Source organism: Meleagris gallopavo, chromosome 12 (genome assembly GCF_905368555.1).
Source record: "Meleagris gallopavo chromosome 12, MGAL_WU_HG_1.1, whole genome shotgun sequence".
NCBI classification, from domain to species: domain Eukaryota; kingdom Metazoa; phylum Chordata; class Aves; order Galliformes; family Phasianidae; genus Meleagris; species Meleagris gallopavo.
Genome location: NC_139415.1, coordinates 17,773,011 through 17,796,412, shown reverse-complemented (window position 1 = coordinate 17,796,412; position 23,402 = coordinate 17,773,011). Strand labels below are relative to the sequence as shown.

Genomic DNA, 23,402 nt, shown 5'->3' with positions numbered 1-23,402 from the left:
ACTTCTGTTACAGATTAAAAGGATTAAATTTATGCATTTCAAAGGCCCTTGAGCCTCTTACAAATCATCCAATTTGACTGGTGCACCCAGCATTTGAAGTAATGAGTCTCCTTCATAAAAAAAATGAAGTGTAAGGGTCCCATCATGCTGGTAAAACACAGCAGTGTTTTGTTAATATGAGCTCTTATTATCATTGTTTAATACAAGCAAAAATTAACAATCCTAGACTGGTATGCAACTGAGACATTATAAAAGCACGATGCTTTTCTCTTTTAAAATGTGTGCTATCTAGTTAACCAATTGCCCTTTTCATCTTTTAAAACAAATGTGAAGTTTAATAACATTTGTTTCTTTTCCAGAAGGGAGCAGTTTATTACTCAGACTGAAATCTCTATGCCTAGTTCAGTTACAGAGCCCAAGTTAGCAGCATTTCCAAAACTTTAAGTAAGAGCTGTGGTTTAAGGAAACCCTTTTCCAGTTCTGGATAAGGCCTGAAATTTCTAAGACCACTGATTTAATTATTTCTCATACTGGAATTAGATGAGTAGCATATTCAGGGAACTGAAGCTTTTCATGTTGCAATGAACAGTCTTTCACTTTCTTTTTTTGCTTCTAGCTATGCTGTGACAGTACAGGAATCCTATGCTCATCCTTTTGATCAGATCTATTATACAAGATGTACTGACATACTGAACTGGTTCAAGTGCACTAGACACAGGTAAGAGCTGATCCCCAGATATTTTAATTTTGGCTTTTCATCTCTTCATATAGGTTCTTGTTTTCTCAAGCTGTTATGGTATTCTAGTAGAGATATGTGCTGAAAGATGTATTTTGGTGCATTAACCAGACTTTTTGGCATTCCACAACATTTTGAAGTAGAGAGATTTTTGCATGAGATGGATGTCAGTGGTCTTTTTTGAAGTCATTCACCCCACCATATGATTGGAAAAAGCTATTACATGACTGAACTAAAACGGTCCTTTCCAAGTGATCACTGCATGTTTAGGTATATGGTAGGAAATAAACACAGCTCCTAAATCTTGAAGAATTAGGCAGACTCTTTTACACTGCCTGATGTTATTTTGGCATCATGATGGCACCTCTGCATTTTGAAGATGTTGTATATGACTGTCTGATCACACAGTGTGGTCCATGAGCACAATAATAGTATGTGTTGTTCTCAGGCTTCATTGCTAGTGCTATGAGTAACTCCAGAAGAGCTACAGAAAGCTTCACTCCTTTCAGTATCTGTGCATTGCAAATTCTGGTAGGGAAAGCATGCTTTAAATACTGAATTGGGATTACAATGTCTTTTTTCAGGACACTAAGGCCTTGGAAGGGTTAAAAAGTAAAATTGGGGTTAAGGTCATGTTTTGTGTAATCAAGAGCAGTTTTCATTGTGGTTATTTCTTGTGTAGCATGCTGACTTGGTGGTCTCCATAGAAAATTCTGTTTATTCCAACTTGGGCAGTTCTATGATTCTGTGATGATTGCTGACCTTGCTCAGACACGGAAATGAATTGTTTCTTGTTAAAGAAACTCCTTGCCCATAATTTGGCACAGGCACAGTGTTTTAAGATAGCAGTCCTAGGAAAGGCTGCAGTGATTGACTGTCGTGAGTACTGTGTTTATAACACAACTTATATTTCAAGTTTCAAAACAAGTATTGATCTTTTTTTTTTTTTTTATTGTGGCTTTTAATATTGAAAGCTCTCATGCATTTTAAAATAATTATTGAATGCTATCCTTAGTATAATTTAACACAAATATAATTCCAACAGTGAGCATTGATTTTCAATATTGTCAAATGGTTTTCTGTCTTGCAATTTAGAATAAGTTATAAAACGGCGTATCGAAGAGGACTAAGAACGATGTACCGGCGCAGATCTCAGTGCTGCCCTGGATATTATGAAAGTGGAGACTACTGCATACGTATGTACACAGATTTGATGCAGGCGTGTCAATTAGAAGGAGTGTTCTGGAGGGAACGTAGACAACTTAAAGATGTATTGCAGTAGTTATACTGGGGACTGATTTTCAGAGCTGCTCAGAACTTTCAGGTCTCACTGATTTCAGTCAGAAGTGCAGGTAGAGAACATTTCCACTGTGTGCATTTCAAGCACCTTAGTAAAGTTTTTGGTTGAAATCACTGGGGATGGAGTTAATCAAGTTCCTGAGTGCTTTCCTGATTCAGACCTTACTTTGGGGAGTAATTTATCTAAGTATGCACTAATGTTAAAGGATTAGTGGAACTGAGAACACTCTCAGGAATGAACTGTTGCATAGTTTAAGAGGCATAAAGTTAGCACTTCTTAACTTTCAAAGTTCTTACTTTAGCTAAGAGCAGTTAAAACTCATGGTACTTCATATGGTTCCTGAGAATGATTCTACTCTGTAGAAAATTTCGTAAAAATCAGAAAAGCATTGTTCTGATTACACTGCATAAGTAAATAAAAGTCTTGCAGTCTGTTAGGTCGGTATGAGAGTGACGAAAGGGAAATAGATCTTTGTTAATTAAAAATGTTGTGTCCGTTAAGGGTGTATTTGGAGGCGATCTCTTGTCTCCATCTTGTTAGAACGGGATTATGATACAAGAAAAATGCAAGTTTTTGTTAAGTATCAGAATGCAAGTTCTGTAGACAGATTTAAGCAGATTGCCACAAAAGTAATGCCTCCTATTTATTTCCATGGAAACTACAGCAGATACCTATATTGTACTTGTAGGATTTAAGCACCTCAAAAACATGAACAGGCCCTAATGCCATTTTGAATTACCATTATGCAATCAATTAATGAAAAGGGGCTTTGAATTGCACAAAATTACCAGTTCTTGGTAATTCATAAGGCACTGGAATTACAGTTATTTTGCAGACAGAGGAATAATTTGATCTTTTGAAATGCAGAGTACTGTGACTCAACTCCTATAAAACACTTAAAGGAGCCCAAGGCCTTTGCTAAAATCCCCCCTCTGCTAAATATGCGCTTACCTTTGAATTTCCCCAGTGTCTGTATCATTTCAGCAGCTATTGCACATACTATTATTACCAACTTTAACCTTGAGTCTCAAAATCCTATCTGGCACAGATCATATTTATTTTTACTTTTCTCTCTGCAATCTATTGATTTATTTTTTTTTAATTGCCATACTGTCTGCAACAAGGGTAAAACTCTATAGACTTTCTGAGAAGGCTCGCAGGATATTAAAAATTATTTTAAAATGTTCTTTTTCCTCAGGAATAGTACTGAAAGAGTTCTCTTACTGCTGTTGCCTGGCATACAGTGTACACCAAAGGTTTGCTAATGCGGAACAGAGAGTAGTTTTCTGATCAGACCAGGAATTTTGTGTTTGAGTGCAGACGGCACCTACATTCTCTCTGTTATCACATGTGCAGGAGTCAGATTGTTAAACTTCATTATCTTCATGTTTATATAGACAGAGTTCTTGTCAGGGACATTCTCTATTTATTCTCCTTCCTGGAAGATCTGATCAGCGTTTGCAGCTGAGAAGGAAATGAAAGAAGTTCTCCATCATGATTGCTAGTAGATACTTGGTCTTGTTGTTTTAATACTACAAGAAGCCACAGTAACAAAAAAAAAGTTCTCAAGACTCTCTGGCCCTACAGCCAGGAGTTTGAAGGCACAATAGTGTTTAGCTAAAGTGATCTTTCCTTTTCCCATCTCGTCCCTTTGTTTCAAGCACATCATAGGCTTGTCCCATTAGTTTTGTATTTTTTTTCATGATGCGTTCCTGCCCCAACAAGAAAATTCTCTCATTCATCATTCTTTGCAGTCAGCAGTTGATTTCATTTTCATTCCTTGTGGCACCTCTCTGCTTTTGCCTCTTTCCTTAATTTCCCTTTCCCTTTTCTTTCTTTAAACTGGTATTTTTTTTGTGCTTTCTTGATAAGGTAATCTAGTACCCTTGTCCTACATTACTCTAGACGTGGTCAGTGCTTGCTCTTTTGATGGCAGCTGTGCAGGAGAGAGGTCAGGAGACATTATCAGAATCTTCCCAGTTGGCTGTCCAGTTATGGGGCAGCATGGTTTGGAGATGAGAGTACTTCCAGTAAGCCCCACTGACACAAGCGAAAGGAACCTTCAGCCCTGCAGAGAAAGTTCTCCTTGCTCAGCCAGCCCTTTAAAATCTATTCCATTAGCAATCATGGAAGCCACTACAACATGAGGAAGAGAGTACATCCCGCAGTGAGTCTGATGATCAAAAGAAAGTTTTGATTAAAAAACAGTGTGTAGATTAAAGGCTAATTGGTTCTTCTTTCATTAATATCAGCCCTTATTTCTTGCAGAAGTTAAATAGCTTTGTAATTAACAATGACATGTTTAGACTATTGAAGGCTGGGTTTAAATCTCTATTAATGACTCCTCCTTGGATTTTAAAGCAGGCTTGCAGCTACAGTTTTGATCTTTTCCTTTCTCATTTACTATTTTTTAAAGGAATGTCAGTGATGCAGTGTTTTTTTTTTTCTGTGTCCTCCTGTTGGGACTTTCTTAATGGATTAGGTCTAATATAAGTTAGATCAGATACAAAGAAGAAATTATTCACTCTGAGAAGTAGTGAGGAAGGGGTGCAGGCTGCCCAGAGAAGCTGTGAATGCTTCATCCCTGGAAGTGTTCAGGACCAGGTTGGATGTGGCCTTGGGCAGCCTGATGTATGTAGCAAGAGATGTGCCGGCCTTGGCAGGAGGACTGGATTTTTTAGCTGATCACTAAAGGCTTCTTCCAACCCAGCCCATTCTGTGATTCTGTGATTAACAGATTCTGCCTTCCTTAGTTCTTGCTTTACCATTCTTTCCTTGGTGGCTTTCCCTTTTTTTGTATTTTCATATGCTACTACTTCCGAAAATGTGGAATTTGGGCAGAAGATGAAATCATTAAAGTTTTTGAGTGATATGCTATGCATCTCGCCTGAACTACTCAGTCTAAAAAATGTTGCTGTCTGAAATTGTCTTCTTGTGCCTACAAAAGGCTTGGAATATTTTTGTACTGTAATGGTATTCAAAAAATATCACCTGAAGAACACTAAAAATACCCACCTGCATTTTTCCGTCAATATCTTAGGAATGTTTGCCACCATTCTGATAGTTTTCAGAACAATTCCATATCCATGAATGTGCTTGTACGTGACGCAGCTTCTCACTGAACTGTCCCTGAAAACAAACAGCACACACTGGGCAGTAAATCAGAGTAACCCTGATTTACTATACTTTGTTTGCTAAGGTAAGCTTTTGGCAGAGCAAATGCATAAACTGCAGAAAATCTTTTTTAAAACAACCTCAAAGTTCAACTACCCTTCAAGGGTTTTGCACAGATATTTTAAGATTATATTGTCTCAATTAGTATCTGTGATATAACATCTCTAAATACTTTCCTGCTCAAAGAATGAAAACAAAAGCACAAGAAAGCACTGCAGGAGTATCACATGGCTTTTTCATATTTTGCTCTCTGAGTAGATCGTAACTGACTACTTCCCTTTAAGAATATGTCATGTGAAAAGATCCCCTCTGTACTAAATGGATATCTTTTTGTCTGAGAGACCAGTGCTTTTTTCGGTCTATCCAGTTTAATCTTATTCTTGCTCTGCAGATTATATAAAAGAGAAGTTTATGCTAGGTAACAAAGGGTCAGAGACCTGAGAATTGGGAAAAAGGAAAAAAAGCATCTTCTTTTCTCTGATTATTTTGACAGGAAAGGAAAAAAGCAACTACCAAGTTGAAAATTGAGAATTTACTTTTTTTTAATAGATTGATGCATTTTCATTTTTAAGAGTTTTATTTGTCATTCTCAGGCCTTACTCTTTCCTTGTAGTATATAAATCTACACAATGTGACAGAATTTAATAAAGACAAGATTAGTGATTTAACAATCTTATTTGCTGTCATTTACCTGTCATCCTAAGCTGACAGTATTCAGTAGAGTTATAAATTGACCATTTCATGGTTCTTTCCTTTCTTGACCAAGGTCTTATTGATCTCAGATTGTTTCTCAACACTCAGGTTTCCACGTTACAATTACCACAACCATCATTAAGGGCTCTTTGACTTTGACAAATCTTTGTGTAGAGAAATTATTGGTCTCAGTGGTTGAATCTTAATTTCTCACTTACTGGGGTAGTTCAGCCAGACCAGAGGTTTAAGGATGTCGTTAGGTTTGCATGTGGTTGTTTGGCCATCCTTCCAGCTAACTTGTGTCTGACGCCTTTCATAAAATTCAAAAACAAATGAAGAATGTTGTTTTGATATCTGATTAGTGAAATTATGCAAATATCAGACCTGATTCCTTTGAAATAACATTTCATAATTTCTGCCTGCAAGGTACAGTGTATGCTTTATATCACAGCAATGCAAACATTCGCATTCACTCAGGACTCAAATCGTATTTACAAGGTTGCATGTCTAGTGTAGTTTTTGTGATCTCTGAAAAGGCTGCCTTGTTGGAGCCATATGGCTGCACTGTTAAACATCTGTACCATAGAAGTAACAATTCCAAAGCTTCCTGCCATCTGGATGAATTACAATACTTGCAATTCAATGCATATGCTGCAACAACACACCGACACTGCAGTCAAGTGTACTTATGATGAAAAGACAAATAATAGCTTGTGTGAGCAGTGCAAAAGTTGTACACTCGTAGCAAATGCTGAATCAGCATCTTAAACTTCCTGAATATTCATAATGTTTGTGCATATCTCGGATTTGTTGGTTTTTATCACTTTATGAGGCAGTAGCTCACTAACATTTTGGAAGAAATGTCCACCCCCGCTCCTCTCCTTCTCACCTCCTCTTTAAATTCCTTTTGGCCAGCATTCCTATAACTTGAAAATTTATTATTTGAAATCTGCTGGACTTAGGAAATATATTTTTCTTATCTTTATAGACACACATTAAAGCTGGTGCTTGTGCATTCTGCAAAAGCCTTACTGTTACATTATTCAAGTACAGCATTCTGTACATCAATAATGCAACATAAATTAAGGGCAAATGATATAGCAGTACATAGATACTTTGTATCAGGGGACATTCTCCCTTTTTCTTTCTGATTTGAGATGTATGAATGCAGGAAAACGGTGTGGAAGGCCATTCTGCATAGTGATATTAATTATAAAATTGAAATGACAGTAGGAAAATTTTTTTTGACAGTAGGAAAATTCCTCCTTTTGTATGCATTTGAGATGATTCCATATGTTTTTTTTTCAGATGAGAATATGGGGAAAATAATTTGGATCTTGTGTTCTTGTCCGAGGGGAAATTTGCACGAGATTCAGCTTCAGGTCATGGTAGTAGCAGCAGGATCAGCAGTCTTACCACCGTGTGGTGGCTGGGAGGAATCCCTGTTTTCTGTTGAAGGAGCCAGGTGGCTTGATTAGAAAGCAACAGAAGGAGCATGCAATAGAACTGTCTGCACTCAGCATGTGCTGCCATACTGCAGACCCAGGGGCTATATACCATGGCTCAATATACCATTTTTACAGAACATGGCTCTGCAAACATTAGAGGCCTTTGCTTATTCACTCTGAGCATCCTGGGAGACAGGTGCATGTGAGGAGGAAGAGGGAGACTCCATATTAGTAGATCTGTTCATCTTGTGGTGTAGAGACACCAGGGTTACTATTCAGCCTAAAGAAAACAGGAAGACCTCTTTGATGGGAAGGTGAAAAAATCAATTCTCATCTCCCATCCATCATTTTGTATTTGCAGTCGGCTTCTGGATGCTGATGGATTTGCAAAGATGCTGGTGGAGCGTAGTAATGAAATAAGGGCAGGACTTCTGGAGGAAATGCAGTAGAAGCAGGAGAAACAAAATGTTCATGCAGGGAAATGAGAACAGCATAAAGGCAGAAAGGAAACTGTGCTGAAGCTATATAATGTCTCAAGGGGCTTAATAAATATGAGAGGAAAAATTATGCAGGCATTATACTTAGAAAAAGATCCAGACTGTTGCTAGAGTAGCAGTAGAAAAGGTTTTCTGGCTGCTATGGGCAATCTCAGTTTGATTGGTATAAAAGGATGCAGGGAATATACAGAAGGAGGCTCTGGATCTGGGGTACTCAATGGTATTCATGCTAATAGCTTAGATGCCTGGAAGCTTCAAAAGGATTGAAAAAAAGACGTAAGAATTACAGATATGAATTCATTGTTGAATTCAAAGAAAAAACTATGCAGGATAAAGTTTTGTACCTTCATTTGCCCACTTTTAGCAAAGACAGTTGGGCCCCTGCTGCTTTAAATTCAGCACGGATCCACTGTGTGGAAGTGAACATCCTCAGTTACTTCAATGTCTCTATTCCCTTCTAAAATCCCTTCCTTCTCCTCCTGCTTTAATGCACTTCAGTGTTGTTAATGTTAGTTTGCGCTCATCTAGATACGGCGCTGGTTCTAACCCATGCCAGCTCAGACCTTCCTTTGGTGGTTGTCCATTCTCTTCTAAAGGCTTGCAAAAACAAAATCCTGCCCATCCCAAACATGAGTGAGCTGTTGTTCAGCACATTTACCTACAGGACATTTGCTACAGAACTCCAGAAGATTTTTCCCTCCAAAAGAGTTAGAAGCTCATTAGGAGTCCAGACAAATGGTGAGGTGAGTTAACTTACTGAAATGCATAGAGTCAGAAAGATGACAGGTGTGTGAGATGAAAATAAAGTTTAAAACTGAAGTTGTTTTCTTAACCACTCCTCTACGTTCTTCTCTTATTTACTAGATTTATTTTCCTCATGCTCTGAAGAAGTTTGAAAGCCTAGTAAGGTAGGAGAGAGAGAAAGATGGAGAGGAAATAATTTTGTCTAAATCAAGATGGCCTTCAGAAAGAGTTTCTGTGTTTCTACTTAAAAAACCTGTGATAGCAGCACTGTAGTTTCCTCTGGCTGCAACCCTCCCTTCCCTGACCCATCCCAAAGCCTACAACACAACAGTTCTAGTCACATGGGAAGCTGCTGGTTGAGTGCTGGGACAACTCTGGGACAAGCTCCCTGTTGACTGAAGAAAACGGCCACCATAATGTAGGCCAGGTCCAGTTACAGTCACCCCTTTTCCCCATTTCTAGGGGAAATCTTATGTAGGCATCTTGTAAGCCTGAAACTCTAAATGAGAAGGTATCAGTGTCACAATAAGAATGCCTGAAATGCATACAATAGAATAACAGTGTACAGACATGCTATAGTTAATGAAACACACTCATCAATATGATCCTCATGAAATTGCCTCATGGGTTTTTTTGGTCTTTCAACTTCTTGATTTAATAGTGACAGGAGAATACATTCAAAGCTGGTGTGATCCACTCTTTTCTAATACTTTTCATTTCAGAGCCTTGGAGAGGCTGAGCCAGTGCTGGCAGTTGTCTGGGCTGGCAGAGGGTTTGCGGCCTTGCTCCTGCCACCCTCTGTTCTCTCAGCCATTTATAGCAGCCAGGGATGCCCTAAATATGTCAGCCTGTGCAGGCAGGAGGAAGTGTTTGGCTAGCTGGGTGCAGTTACTATAGTTCAGCTATTCTCCATCTCCTCTGCAACAGGAAAGAGGCAGGAAGCACTTCACTGAGGGAATTTGGACCAAGAAATGCACCTCAAGCCTAGGTGTTCTGCTTTCAGCATCTTCCTATGCATAACATATACATCTCTCTTGTGAACTTTTGGAATGTATCTGTAGCTATTGTTTCTTCTTAGCAGTGCCTTCTAAAAACACAAGTGACATCCACTTTAGGAATACTACACGAGCTGCCATTTGAAACCGTACCAAGTTAGTTGAATTTATTAATACTGATTTCTTAAATGCTGGGAATGGCTTTACTGGATGGGTGATCAGGCACTTGTATTCTTCTCATTCCCAGTCAGCTTTGTCTTGTGTGGCATGTGTTCTGTGTCTCATGGTAGGATAGCCGTGCAATATTCCATGGACTTCACAGCACTTTTGCAGCTGCATCCATTTCTGATGAATATATGATATGAGCCTATAAAAAATAGGACAGCAACTCTGTAGCTTAATGCAAGTTGATGGTACTGTTATGAAGCAAGTCTTCACAAGTTGTAGAAAGTAATCACATATGGTAAAATTTAAAAAAAAAAACAACTTACAACTCTGCAACATATATCATCTAGTGCCAATGTGTAAAAAATATTAAGATGCCAAATGATGCACGTGTGGAACTTTAGAGCTCACTTCTTCCTATTGAAACAGAATTTTTGCATGGAGACCCTGCCTTTCAGCGGTGATGAATGATACAGCTTCCATCAACTTAGAGCTGAGAAGAGTGGGCATACACCATTTCTGAGCAGTGTTAACACCTCAACAACAATAAATGTCAGCTGTCACTGTTGAATTAACAGCTTATCTGCAGACTGAGTTGTGCTTTTGTATGGATGCACATGGATGTGCTAATTCTTTCTTTAACTTTGTACAGCAAAGCAACTTCCTGAGACATTTGCATGAGGAATTTTAGTAAAGCGGGTGAATAATGAAGCAAAACAGCATGAGTTCTGCGTGGGGAAATAAAAAAGTGTGTTAAAGTGAAAGGGCTGGTGGTGAACTCAGGGTGCTCAAAGTACACATTGGTGGTATTTTTCAGTTTGAAAGAGAGTCAGTTGGCAAGTCAGTGTTTGGTTCTGGTTCTCACCAAAATAAGATGATTATGTTGGATGATAGTTTCGAAAGCATCTGATAACACTTCATAATCCAGTACAGGGTAAGATTATTAATCAAACATCAAAAAGGCTAATCGGAGAGAGCTCTTCTAAGCAAGATCCAGCCACAGCTACTTCCTCTAGAACCAGATACTCTTTGACTGTTTATGTAGACATCTATTTTTCTTTCTGTTACAGGATTATAGCACCCCACTTTATATTTGTGTATTGTTGCACATGCTTTTCACTTCAATAAATGTGTTTAAGGCTCCTCAGGGAATTTTTTCGTGAAACTCCAGACCGTTGCAGATATGATCGTGAAGCATTTTTAAATAATTTATCTTCAGTATTTGTAACACAAGTATTTGCTTCTGCAAAACTTGCTCTCTGGTGCAATAAGTCAAGAGACATTTTCAATCTATTTAATCCCAAAACCTTCCTTCTTTTTATCAAGATTTTTCTTTTCTGAATACTGTGATTTACTTGTATTGCTGTAATTAATTAGAAATGTCTGCAGAAGCACGAAAAGATGGTCTTCCTTGAAAAACTTACAACTTAAGTGTGTAAATTGAATCAAATATAGAGACTTTTTCTGGTTAAGAAATAAGAAAGTGTGTGTGAAGCACATTATAAGCATACTTTTAAAGAAATTAAACTAGATATTCAGTATAACAAGTAACATAAGTACACTTTCAGTTACAGCAATGTTGTGCATATGCAGGCTCTACTGAAGTAAAAGTCATGGATTTGTACCTCAGAATTTGATATCTCCCCACTTACATTCACATGTGTCACTCTTTTGGGAATATACAGTTTAAAGAGAATTCCTTTTAAAAACGTCATTGAAATTTTTCATAATGATTATCCTTCCCCAAATATTGTGAAGTAGTTTTGTATAAACATAAATGCAATAAAAATTGCATGCAATTTTTACCTTATAGTAAAGAGTGGGCAGCTTAAAAGAGCTTCTGACTGTGTAGGTAAAAGTTTTTATTTTCTATGCCTATCTTCTATTCTCAGGCAGCAGCATGAATCACAAGAACAGGAGAGTATATTTTGCCATATCCCATTAGTAGAAAATTTCTCTGTACAATTAGACATTACTAAGAAGTTGGACTTAAGTCTAAATCATTGACATCCCGCAACCCAGACTTGGTTACAGAAAGTTTGAACTAGTGGCTTCAGATAAGAATCAGTCCCCACATTATACAGTAATTTGTTCCTGGGGTCTTTTTTTGCAGTTCTTTCAATAAGTTGCTATGAGACACATTACTGTGGTTCCTTTTGAAATGTGAGAAAAGTGAAAAGTGTTTGCATTTAAATATTCCATCCCCAGTAATGTTAGCGTTGCTCATACATTAACATGATCTTCAAACAGAATATACTTCTGTTCTTGATTTCATCTGGGTGACCTTCATTTTCAGAGTGTAGCTTGATATGAAATGAAATCTGAAATGCATTGGCCCTCTAGGGCCCATGCCAAAAAATCGCCTGGTCTCAATGACAGGTTTGCCTTTAGAAATTTGTCCATATTCAGCCTATTTTTGTGAGAAACAAAGAAAAGGATTTTTGTTGGACTGGTTTGATGAAATCTGGAGTAAGAATGAGGAAAGAATTTGTGTGGCAAAATCAATGGTTTATTCAATGTGCTATAGACTAAAATTCATCTAGGGGAATTGGTGTGATTTTGTTTTACTCGATGTTGCATTGCTCAGCAAAGGTTGCACAAAGTATCGTGCAGTCCAGACATCTTGATCTATTTTTGATCTGTTAGGAAAAATATTTTTGATGCAGCCATCCTCAGTCTTACACGCAGCACATATCCTCATCCGATGAAAATCAATCAGCAGTGGAGCTGTGTCATTTACTGACAGAAAATAAAATTTTCTTGGCATAAGGCCCACATTTCAGGGCAAGTCAGTAAGCAGAGAACTATGGACATGCAGCAATGCTACCAGATTCAAAAACAAACTGAAACTGGAATATGGTGGAAATTGTACACAAAGAAATTCACTCTCTGTCCTGAGTGATTAATCTGTATGCAAGTGCTGTAATTCTGAGGTGATTTCCTGAGAACAAGGCAAGATACCTTGGTTATTGTAGCAGGCTCTTCAGGCCCAGGTTTGACAGATCAGGTTACTCTCTGCGAGTAGGTTTGGCTGTTTTTCCATATGTTAGTGCGAAAGCTGGAAGGACCAGGGATTTTAGTAGGTACAAGTTTTTCCCTTTTCCCCAACCCATCAAGAATTTCATTTGCTCAGATTACAGAAAAAGAAGAAATTTACCTGAGGTCGGGAACAGAATGACAGAGAACTGGGGCCTCCTCTGGCAAATACTTTTTGAACACATTTGGTTTTGGTGAAGTGAGTTCTACCGGATCATACAGAGAGAAAATGAAAGATGGTGCCTAGGAGTGGATGTTAATATTTCTGTGTCACTTGGAGAAAGATGGTAGTGCTGTTATGTTACTGAGGGTGCAATATAAAGCACAATTTGGGCAGTGTAAAACACAAGTTTGCATAAAGCTTGCTGGTTGGATGAATCTAGTTTCAGTAGAAAATCAACTAGTGAAAATGTGTTTTCTACAAATTGCTGGAAAGAGTCAGTCAATTTACCTAAAAAATGGAAGGAGTAGACAGAGGACACAAGAAGGGAAAAGCTTTCCTGGGTCATAGATTCTGCTCTGCTGATTCAGGATCTCTCTTAACCTCATTAACAGTTTGAACCAGTGGTAATGATTGTTTTAAACTCTGCAGTGAGGCAATGGGAAATCATTTACTAGAAGAAGTTAAATGCTGAAAATTATCCCACAGAATAATATTGTATTAAAACATTGATTAGAAGAATTGATCTCAGCGTAAGTCTTTCCCCTCAACATGGTAGAAAGCAATGATTGTTTCTAGTTGAAGCAGTATCAGAAAATGCATAAAATCAGTCTCAGGACTGAAATAATCAACAATTATCAATAGTTAATTGATCTCCTAGGAGTTCTTTGTGTGCTGAGTTCCACTTTCTGTTGTGGCAGTGAGAAAGACCGAGCTCTAGACATGGTAGGTAGGTTGGGTGTGTGACTTACCTTAAAGCAGTCAAGAGTTAACTTAAAGGTAGAATTTCTCTCTTCTCCCCACCATTCCAGCCTAGTTGCTTGTATCCCCTGTGTGGACTGTCATCTCTGATTTTGGTGTGAGGTCTTGCCTTTGTATTAGACACTAGTCATATATCTGTTGAAACGAGGCATTAGAATCACAGAATCACAGAACTGTGGGTGCATGAAGGGACCTCTAGAGATCACGTAGTCTAAAGATGTTTTTTCTTCACTGCAGAATTTGGTTAGGTTCTTAAACTTCACTTCTTAGTGTCTTTGCCCACATTCTTCTTGCCAGAGCTTCATTTGTTATTTTGTCTGCACATCTATGGATTAGTGTTGCTTTTACCCAGCCTTGCAAGCTGTCCCTTTTGCAGGGCAGGTGCACTTCAAAGATCAGAGTCCTGCAGTGCTTTCCCACAACTCCCTTTTCATGCTTGCGAGTATTGCAGAGCTCTTCTGTTATTCGCACAGCCAAAGATACAAAGTAGTTCAGCGTACTGACCCCAGTTCTGCTCTTCTGACATTTGCTGCTATTAGGAGGCTACTTTTCAGTTCTCATTCAGACATTGTAAAATGGTAAGTACCATCTCCCATTCCCTTTCTCTACCAGAGCAAGTGAAACCTATGGGGCATCCAAATGACACAAAGAGTCTGTTAAATGTGTGGCTCCCGTTGACCTCTCCCTTTGCAGGACTCTAACTTTCTCTATTACTGTCACTGGCACTATTTTATGAACACTGACGTTATGCTGTTTCTTTCTCATGGATGTTCTGCTCCAGCTCCACTGTTTATTGGGCCCAACTATACTGCAATTCTAAAAGTGCTCCACTAGTCTTGCTTTTCTCAGGGCACCTGGAAGTAGAGGCTATAGTTGCAATGAGGACTAAACTGAATTCTCATCAGTGCCTGATCCTCCAGTAATCAGTAAAATGTAAGTAGTCCTTCTGTGGAGTACCAGAGAGTCTGAAATGTGCAGTCTGGCTGATGTTATGTCAGGATCTATAAACTTGTGTCATCTGCCTGAAACACTCAGCCATGACAAGAGTATCAGAGTCTCCGCTTTAGCCTTCTCATTAGAGCCACAGGTTGCCATTTGTCTAGTAATAGAAAATGGACTGAAACTGATGTAAGTTTTGCGCTTATTAACAAATCTTCACTTCCTAGCAGATTCATGTAGGGATTTACTGATATTTTGTCAACGATGACAGTGACGTATGTCAGATTCTGCTCCTGAGAGAAGACAAAATCCTCAAAATGTATGTCCTCAATTCTTTTACTTTAGCCATTCACAAGTCATTTCTGGCACAGTGTGCTCCATAAGCTTTGGCAGAGTATCAAGACTGAGGATAACACAACGTAGCTGCTCTCTTGAACAGATCGATATCTCGCTAAGGCAATGGTCAGAGCCTCCCCATCTCCTGAACAAGAAAGACCATAGATTCTGTTTGGATTGCATAAATATGTAGTCTCTAACTCCAAATCTGCCAAAAAATGTAATAGCATTACAGCTACTGGAAAAGGAGTTGATCTTATGACCCATTGCTGTTACGTGATCTACATCAATTTCATCTTTCCTTTGCTTACATTGATCTCCTTGTTTTTGTACTTTTTTTTTTATTGGCGCTGTCATTAGGTACCAAGAAGGAGATGAAAAATAAGGGTTACTATACACTCAAACAATAAATTCCTCATAGCTAGGCAGTCTCTGACATCTTTTCATGTCTTCGTCTATTGAGGTTGCTAATCCTGCATTAAATTGCTATCCAAGGTGATAAATTAATAAAGGAATCCTGAGTGATAACCACAGAAATAAACATTAAGCAATACAGAGAAGAATTATCCCACTTTGTTGAAAAAATTATCCAGGAAGCAATCTAATCAGCACGATTCCTGATAGAAAGTCAGTGATTTAATGGGAGAATCTTCTGTTCCACAAATAAGCAGTAATCTAAAAATATGGGAAACCTTCCTAGCATTAGCTGTAGTCATCCTTCTTCTGCTATCAAACCTCACTTTTCTAAGCACATCCTAAGAGAACCTAGCCAAAAGCTGACTACAGGCTTATCTAATGAAGCTGATATCTTAGACTCCGCACAACCTGGATTCAGGCCAGTACATTAAAATGGAAGCACCAGAGTGGCCCTGAGTGAACAGATTCATAAAGGATAAAGGGGCAAACATCCTTTTTCATCTTTTCTGACCTCTCTGTATTATCTGAAACTGCTGGCCATGAGATAACTGCTATTTCACCTGACAAAATTGTTCTTTCCCCTAAAAGTGGCACTGGAGACTAGAAGGATGTGCTGCAATGGCCCAAACTGATCCAGGGACACATATTAAATTGCAAAGGAAAACATCACTTCTTCCATTAAATGTCTGCTTTGTGGAGTCCAACTACTGTCAAACTGGTTAGGTGACCTGAAGTTACCAGCAGCATAGAAAAAAATGCAGGCTTTCCTTTGGTTCACAACAAAGCAAAATGGTCAGTGTTTGGATGAGATCGGTTTGTAGTGAAGAAAATCTGGCAGTCTGCCTGAAGTAGGGCAGAGAAAAGGAAAATGTTTTGAAGAACTTGCAGTCACGGCACAGAATCCTCTGGGCACGTGCAGGATCACAACAGAGCAGTTCATTCTGTGTAGTTCTGGGAGAGCATCTTGAGGTTGGGTCCACACAAAGGAATGCAGCACCAAGGAAGACAGAATAGCTCTGGATCCCTGGGCTATGGCTGCTTTTGTCTGGGAGAGACTCACTGTGGTGCCACTTCAAATAGCTCTGCAATGAAATGAAATGCTCCTTTCTCTAGGCAGAAAAGGCTGCCCCACTTAGCAGTGTACTACTCAGTAACAGCATCCTGCTGGGGATACTGCTTGGGGACATAGACATTTAATATACCGAGTCCAAATTCAGGAAAACAATTAAAAAATAAGTGCTATTGTTAGAGAAATCTATGTGGTCATTTCAGGTTTGAAAGGAGTTTAATCTTTAGGTCTATTTCTCTGAGTATTGACCTTATGTATTAAAAAATCCCACTGTTTATAATTATAAAGGAGGTGATAAGCATCAAATGAATTGTTACAGAAGCCTTTTGTTGACTTTTTTTCCATGATAAGGAGCAGTTGCTGTGTGACCTTGAATATGGTCAAATAACTCATGCTAAACGCATTGCTGTAAAGATGGCATTTTGGCAGGGCTTTGATGTAGGTCATTTTATTACCAGGCTGAATCAAACTACAAACTGATCTTAAACTCATGCCAAGAATGCTAATAATAAATTGATCAATGAGGTGCTGGATTGTTCAAGAGAACTGGTCAAGGGAAAATGCAGGCATAAAAAGTCTGGAATTCCAAAAGATGAGCTGCTTGGGCTTTCATACTGGGAGGAATTATATTTCCTTGCATTAGTGTAAGTTTTCTTTACTCCAGGGGCTTTTAGCTGTATGTTGAGCAGGGCAGGACCAAAAAGTATATATACTTATCTTTATTTTTCTTGACCTTTATGTGCAAGTAATTTTTATAGTTCCATTAACTAGTAAGATCATTTGCAAACCACTGTATAAAGTATATTATGAAGAATGCCTTGGGGACCATCGTATCCTGTTATGCTGAATGTTAATAGAATGAAAAATTAATTTAAACTCTACAGATTAGAACAAGACAAGACTTCCTTTTTGTAAGGGAAATTTCAAATTTTATTTGCCATGGTAAAATATAGAGTGATACCCAAATGTGACCTTTATGTGGACCTTTATAGGCCTGATTTGAGGCAGGCAATGCATGAGTCTGATTATTTGTCTCCTCACATAAACTGACATATAAAAGCTTCACTTTTTTTAAAAAGGGGGATTTCTGTGACCCCATTTATAGGATTAGTCCTGTGTAATTTCATAGCTTTAAATGAATGTATCCTAGTAAGTTCATAGTTGCTTGCTTAGCTAGTTACAAAGCAAAGGTGAGATCACCCACAGTTCCAAGGATTGTCTTTACCTTTCTTAACTCACTAATTGCTCTTTAAACATTGTCATCTTCAAGTACAATGGAGTTCAAAATGCCTAGAAAGCAAAGATGCAAAAATTGTGTGTTTCACATGGACTGCTTTAGAAGAGGAGCAGCATCTTGAGTCCTGCTTACAAGTCTCACATTGCACACTTCCCAAGAACTGGAGCGTTATTAAAGAAATCAGCACTTCTGTCTATAGACAAGTAATTAAGTGAGGTTTATTATCTCAATTAGCTATTATTATTTCATATTTTTTTTAACAAGTTAAGGTGTACTATGTCTGTGTGGCTAAGTCAACTAAATTTATACCAGTAATTAGCAGGTGCTTTGTCATTTGGAAAAGTAATAGTCCACCATCAGCTTTCAGCTGACCTGTTGCACGTTTTACATGGAAGGATGATTTATTGATGTAAATGCCTATATAGGGAACAGAAACAATCTCAGTTTTGATTTCCTTAATTCTAGTAGAACTTACGTGTTAAGAGTTATATCAGCGCAAAATGTATTCTTAGGTGAAGCTACATGAAGCACAGTTTTCTAAGTAGCCATATCCCAGCATATCGTGTGCCTTTCTGCACAATGTGCTTTTAATAGCAACTTCTACATTTGTGGCTGTCATTTGTGTGAACTGCTCCTTGTCGTAGGTAACAGTCACTTTTCAGTGACTGCATGAAGGCATGTATTTCTTTATGGAAAAATGCTGCTTTTCTAATATGCTGTCTTGAATTTCATCTTACATCTGTAGACTAGGATGCCTCACTGTCTTCTGAAACTCTAACTCAAGTGAAATAAATGCACAAAAGATTAGGACAATTAGTGGCTAGAGAATTAGCTATCAATATTTCATGCTCTCTGCAATACTGTCTAAACACAAGATATGAAATAAGAATAAATTTCAGTTCTGACACGTAGTGAACCTAAAAAAGAAATGACTAAGCTCTTGCAGTTGTAACAAGGCAGTATCCTTATCACTGGTCACATGTGATTTGATGGATAAAGAGCAGGAAGATCTGTCCAATGGGATTATTGAAAGATCACACATCATTTAAAGTTGGACTTAAATATATTGTGAATACGTTACTGGGTTTGGTCTCCAAGGACCGGAACATAGAATAGGCAGCAAAATGTTTCTGTTGGCTTTGATGCCAGGCTGAGTGCTCCAAGATGTGCTCCAATCTGATAGTCCAGATAGGATGTCAAACACAGCAGAAACTGCTTAAATTTTCAAGACGATGGTGGAAAATGTGTTTTCAGTGGGGTACCTGGGAAATAAAAGGTTTTCTCTGATGTGGATGTGGGACTTTATGAAGGTTCACTGACTGATTTAAAATAAACCAGGTAATTCAGCCTGATTTTCATTATAGCAACAAAAGAAAATACCTCCCAGATCAGCTTAGCTTGCCTTGTTTTAGACAGAAATGAATTAATATTTGTCTTGGAATAAGTCTTCTGTAGTCTAGCTGCAGCCAGTTCTTGGTTAAGTAAGTACAATACCCACATTTCCCATCTGATAGAAAAACAAGGATATGCAAACAATAGAGCTCTTTCAATATAGTGATCTAATTGCTGCTACATCATGTTCATTAAGAGCTTATATATGTTAGTTTAGATGAAAATTATGTTTCAAATTAACCATCAGGTTAGAATCACTTTCACACAAAGCTTTTGGCAGTGTCCTGAGTGGTGAAATAGAAACAGGGCACTAAGTAAGGATCTGCTTTTAAAGTAGGTATTCAGTGTTGTCCAAGTTTGTTTGTTTGTGACAGGCAAACTCTGGAAAGTAAATTATACAGCCCAGCAGCACAGGAGAAGACATGTCTTAAAACCATGAACTGTTCCTACAAGGGAAGAAGCAAAAGAGATTCTCCTATATATGTCCCTAGGTTAACTGGCAAGTGAGACACCAGTCAGGCTTTCATAGTTTGAGGATCTTGATCTTTCAAGAACCCAAAAGTGGACAACTATGGTAGAGAATACTTCAGTTATGGAAAACTTGATGACCTCGAGAAGACAAGCCTGCACTTACATACTTTGTGTAGTAAAATTATTCCTTTTCCTCAAGCTATTTTGTACAAATCTGTTTTTGAGTCTTTGGAGTTCCATTTTCTTTCATGAACTGGAATAAAAGAAGCCAGTATTCTGTAATCATAATAATCCTAAGTGTCAGTTTGTTAAAAATTTTATTATGAAGCAAAACTGCTAACCAAAGTAATTTCTGGTGTTAGAGTTTTTCATTACAAAGAGCTGAACTGACAAATGAGTTTATTGCTGTCTAGAGAACTATATTTTATTTTGGTCACTAAATATTAATTAAATCTTACAAGTAATTATTTTTTGTTTGTTTTCTTTGTTTAATATTTTTAAACAAAATGTTGCTCTCTAAGGCATAGTTTAGTGGATGTTTACCAACAGCTTAATATATTTACAAAACTGTGTATTATTTCTTCTTAACAGCACTCTGCACAGAGGAGTGTGTGCATGGAAGATGTGTTTCTCCTGACACTTGTCATTGTGAACCAGGATGGGGAGGTACTGATTGCTCTAGTGGTGAGTAAAGATTACAAAAATGTAATAAAGATATATACTGCTATTAAAAATTGTAGGAAACAAAGCAGTGGCCTTAGAAATTGGATGCTTTAAATGGAAATTGAAGCTTGTCAGTTGGTTGTTTTGCAGTGATTAATGTGTGATATTACCCTTTCCTACAGTAGTGACTTTCGATTTTTCGCTTGTTCTTATAAAGAAATGTTAAATGCAGTGAAGGATGCTCTTAATGCTCTCTATCCTGTTATTGGAATACCAATGTAGATATTATACCTCTATTATCATTTTTTTTTTCTTCAATCTTTACTACTTCAAATTCTTCATCAAGAGTTTTGTGTAGTAGCTGGGATATTTTTTAGGCAGAATACTTGTCCAATTGAAGCCAGTGGGATTTTTACCATTGACTCTTCATGCAGCTCAGATTCTTCCTTCTGACTTGAAATCCACACCCTGAATTATCTGTACTGCACAAGGTGGGAAAATGGTAGAGATGGGAGTTCTACACTGTTTACTAGAAAATCAATTCACACTTTAGGCTTTCAGTTCTTTCAGCTGGAGAAGATTTTCATGTCAAAGTTTCTTAATTGATAAAGGTAAGTTTAAGTCTACGTGACTAGTTCATGCTAAAGTGAGATAGCAAGCATTCTTTCTGGTATAAACATCAGAGAAGGATGTAAAATTGGTCCAATCAATTACTGACATAACAGAAATAAGCTTGTTAATTGAACTCTGTGTATTAGGCAAGTAAGTAAAGCTGCATATACAAAGATCTTTATAGTCATTTACAGAACAAACGTTTTATTTTGCTGTTAGTCCCTTCCTTCCTTGCACATTGATTGTGATCTTAAGAAAGAGACATCATTACCAGGCAAAAAGATAACAGGTAAAGGTCGGTATCAGAAGAGAACAAGAGTTCAATTTGACTGGGGGAACACCTACAGAGGCTAAAGTCAATGGACAGACTGTTCTCTGGTTACCTGTTTTCTGTCTGCAGCTTTGCTGCTATCTTCCCACTTACGGCAGGAAAGGCAACTATGAGAGGAAGGGGAGCAGAAAGAAAAGCCATGTAACTTTTTGGGATGACCTGAAATATAGTCAAGGGAAAAACTTGGAAGGTATATCTTACTAAATATCTGTCTAGAACAATACTGCTATCTTGAGAAAAATAGTTATTTTAATTGTAAAATAATTTAGTGTCTCAGATAATTATTTTACCCTTTGGTTATTTTTGGCAGTAGACAATGATCAACCTAACAGGCAGTGGGTTTTTACACACTGCATATGTACTTAGAGAATTTCAAAAATGAGAAAATAATAAAAACCTTGTGATCATACATCACATGTTCATTTACACACACATGCATACACACTAAGAGTAACAAGCATTCCAAAGCACGAATGGGCCTTGCGAACTAAAACTAGCCAGTGTCTCATATTAAATTACACTAATCTTGCAAGAGAAGATAAAAAGAAAAAGAAGGTTTTTCCTATATTGAATATTTAGCTTTTTAAAGTAATTAGGAATATTAAAGTACTGACAAAGATTGAGATAGAAACATTATTCATAACTTTTATTTCCGCACTGGGCAGCAATCCAGTATATTTCATTTATGAGATTTCAGCAGTGGAAAGAGAAGCAGTAGCCAATTCCTAAATTAAATATGCCCTGTTAACTTTTATAAATGATAGCCCAGGATTAGCTTAAAAATTTAAGCTTACATTTTATTAATATAATTAGTGTGTTCACTGGACTATTGTGCCCACTGTCTTTCATTCCACTTGTTATATGCTGGGCAACATGCATTCTTGTCCTAAGGTCTGATCTGACAAGCACCACTGTCAAGTGTAATGCTTGTAAGTGTGAATGGCCTCACTGAAGTTAGCCTTTACTGCAGCCATGAGAGTTACTCACTTTTATGCCTGATACTAAAAGTTTGGATGACTGGCCTCCTTACTGTTCGGAAACCTTGTTTGAATTAAAAGGCATAGAACAGTTATCAGCTGGATACTTTACAATCATTGCTCTGAGTATTTCCACGAGAGAAGCTGAAAGCCTTTTCCTGGCTGATGCTGATCCAATTCAGATACAGTGGTGATTCACACATTGGGACTTACCTTTATCCATCAATAATTTGGAAAACTATATTCACTTTTACTGGACTAATCTATTACCTGTGTCTACTTTCTTCTTATTACTTCATTAATATTGAACAGCTGCATGAATGTCTGCAGTGACAAATAAATGTGATTTGTTAGATGTTTCTGAATGGCTGGTAAAGCTGTGCTCCAGATAAACTGAATCTGTTGGTTACATCCCAGCCACAAGTTCTGTGTGTGGCCCTTGAGCTTTGCTATGTGAACCTCAGTATGAGTGATTTCATAAAGTCACAGGCATATTGCTTTTACTGTTGGCAATTTGATACTGTTTTACTGGGAAAGCAGTTGCTTGGCAAAATCTTTAGATTTAAAAAATCACAGAGGAGAAGTAATTGTTCCCTGAAAGTAACATTAAGAAAGGGAGCCTGATTGACACTGGCTGTCACTGTTGTGTACCTGGAAAAGGTCTAGGACCCAGCTCGAGGTATCTCAACACTGCAAGCCAGACTAGTGTAGCTTTCTAAAATTTATGTATATCCTCATTTGATTTGGTGACTCACATTCAAACGTAACCAGAGCTCCAGCACAAGGTCCAAGTGTCACTTCAAAAACAAAAGTCAGGTACAAATGTTTGGGTTTTTTTCTTCTTTTGGTGTGCTGCAAAGAGTGCCTGTGTTAGGAAAGCATGTGGATTCTGACATTGAGCATAGATTTCCTAGAGAGGCACGGTTTTGATGTTAAATCCAGTTTCTTAGTGTTATTGTTCTCCCTTGACTGGAAGATATACAGTTAAATGGTTTGAATAGTTATAGTGACAGCCTGTAGTCATCCAAACAATTTAAAATCCTTTTCAGACTTCATTTCATGCTTTCATAAAACTCAGCCTGTAAGACTGCGGTCAGAAATCTCACCGTTTTGTGCATCTTCAGTGACTGATCATGGAACGTGTTAGAGTTCATCTGTTGTCAAGGTTAAAATAAGTTCAGATGAATTGCTAAACAATTATTTAAAAAAAAAAAAAGTGCCATATTCAGCTCTGCATGCCTCTATACC

At 37.8% G+C, this 23,402-nt stretch overlaps 1 protein-coding gene across 4 annotated transcripts in view; it reads left to right on the top strand.

Annotated features, from left to right (window-relative positions):
- Window positions 1–23,402, top strand: part of MEGF11 (multiple EGF like domains 11) — a 256,450-nt gene that overhangs the window by 67,926 nt on the left and 165,122 nt on the right. For all 4 annotated transcript variants that reach the window (XM_085233529.1, XM_085233528.1, XM_085233527.1 and 1 more), the window contains exons 4-6: window positions 617–718; window positions 1,832–1,932; window positions 20,163–20,255. In XM_085233529.1, coding sequence (XP_085089655.1) covers window positions 617–718; window positions 1,832–1,932; window positions 20,163–20,255 — 296 coding nt within the window. The remainder of the gene's footprint in view (window positions 1–616; window positions 719–1,831; window positions 1,933–20,162; window positions 20,256–23,402) is intronic.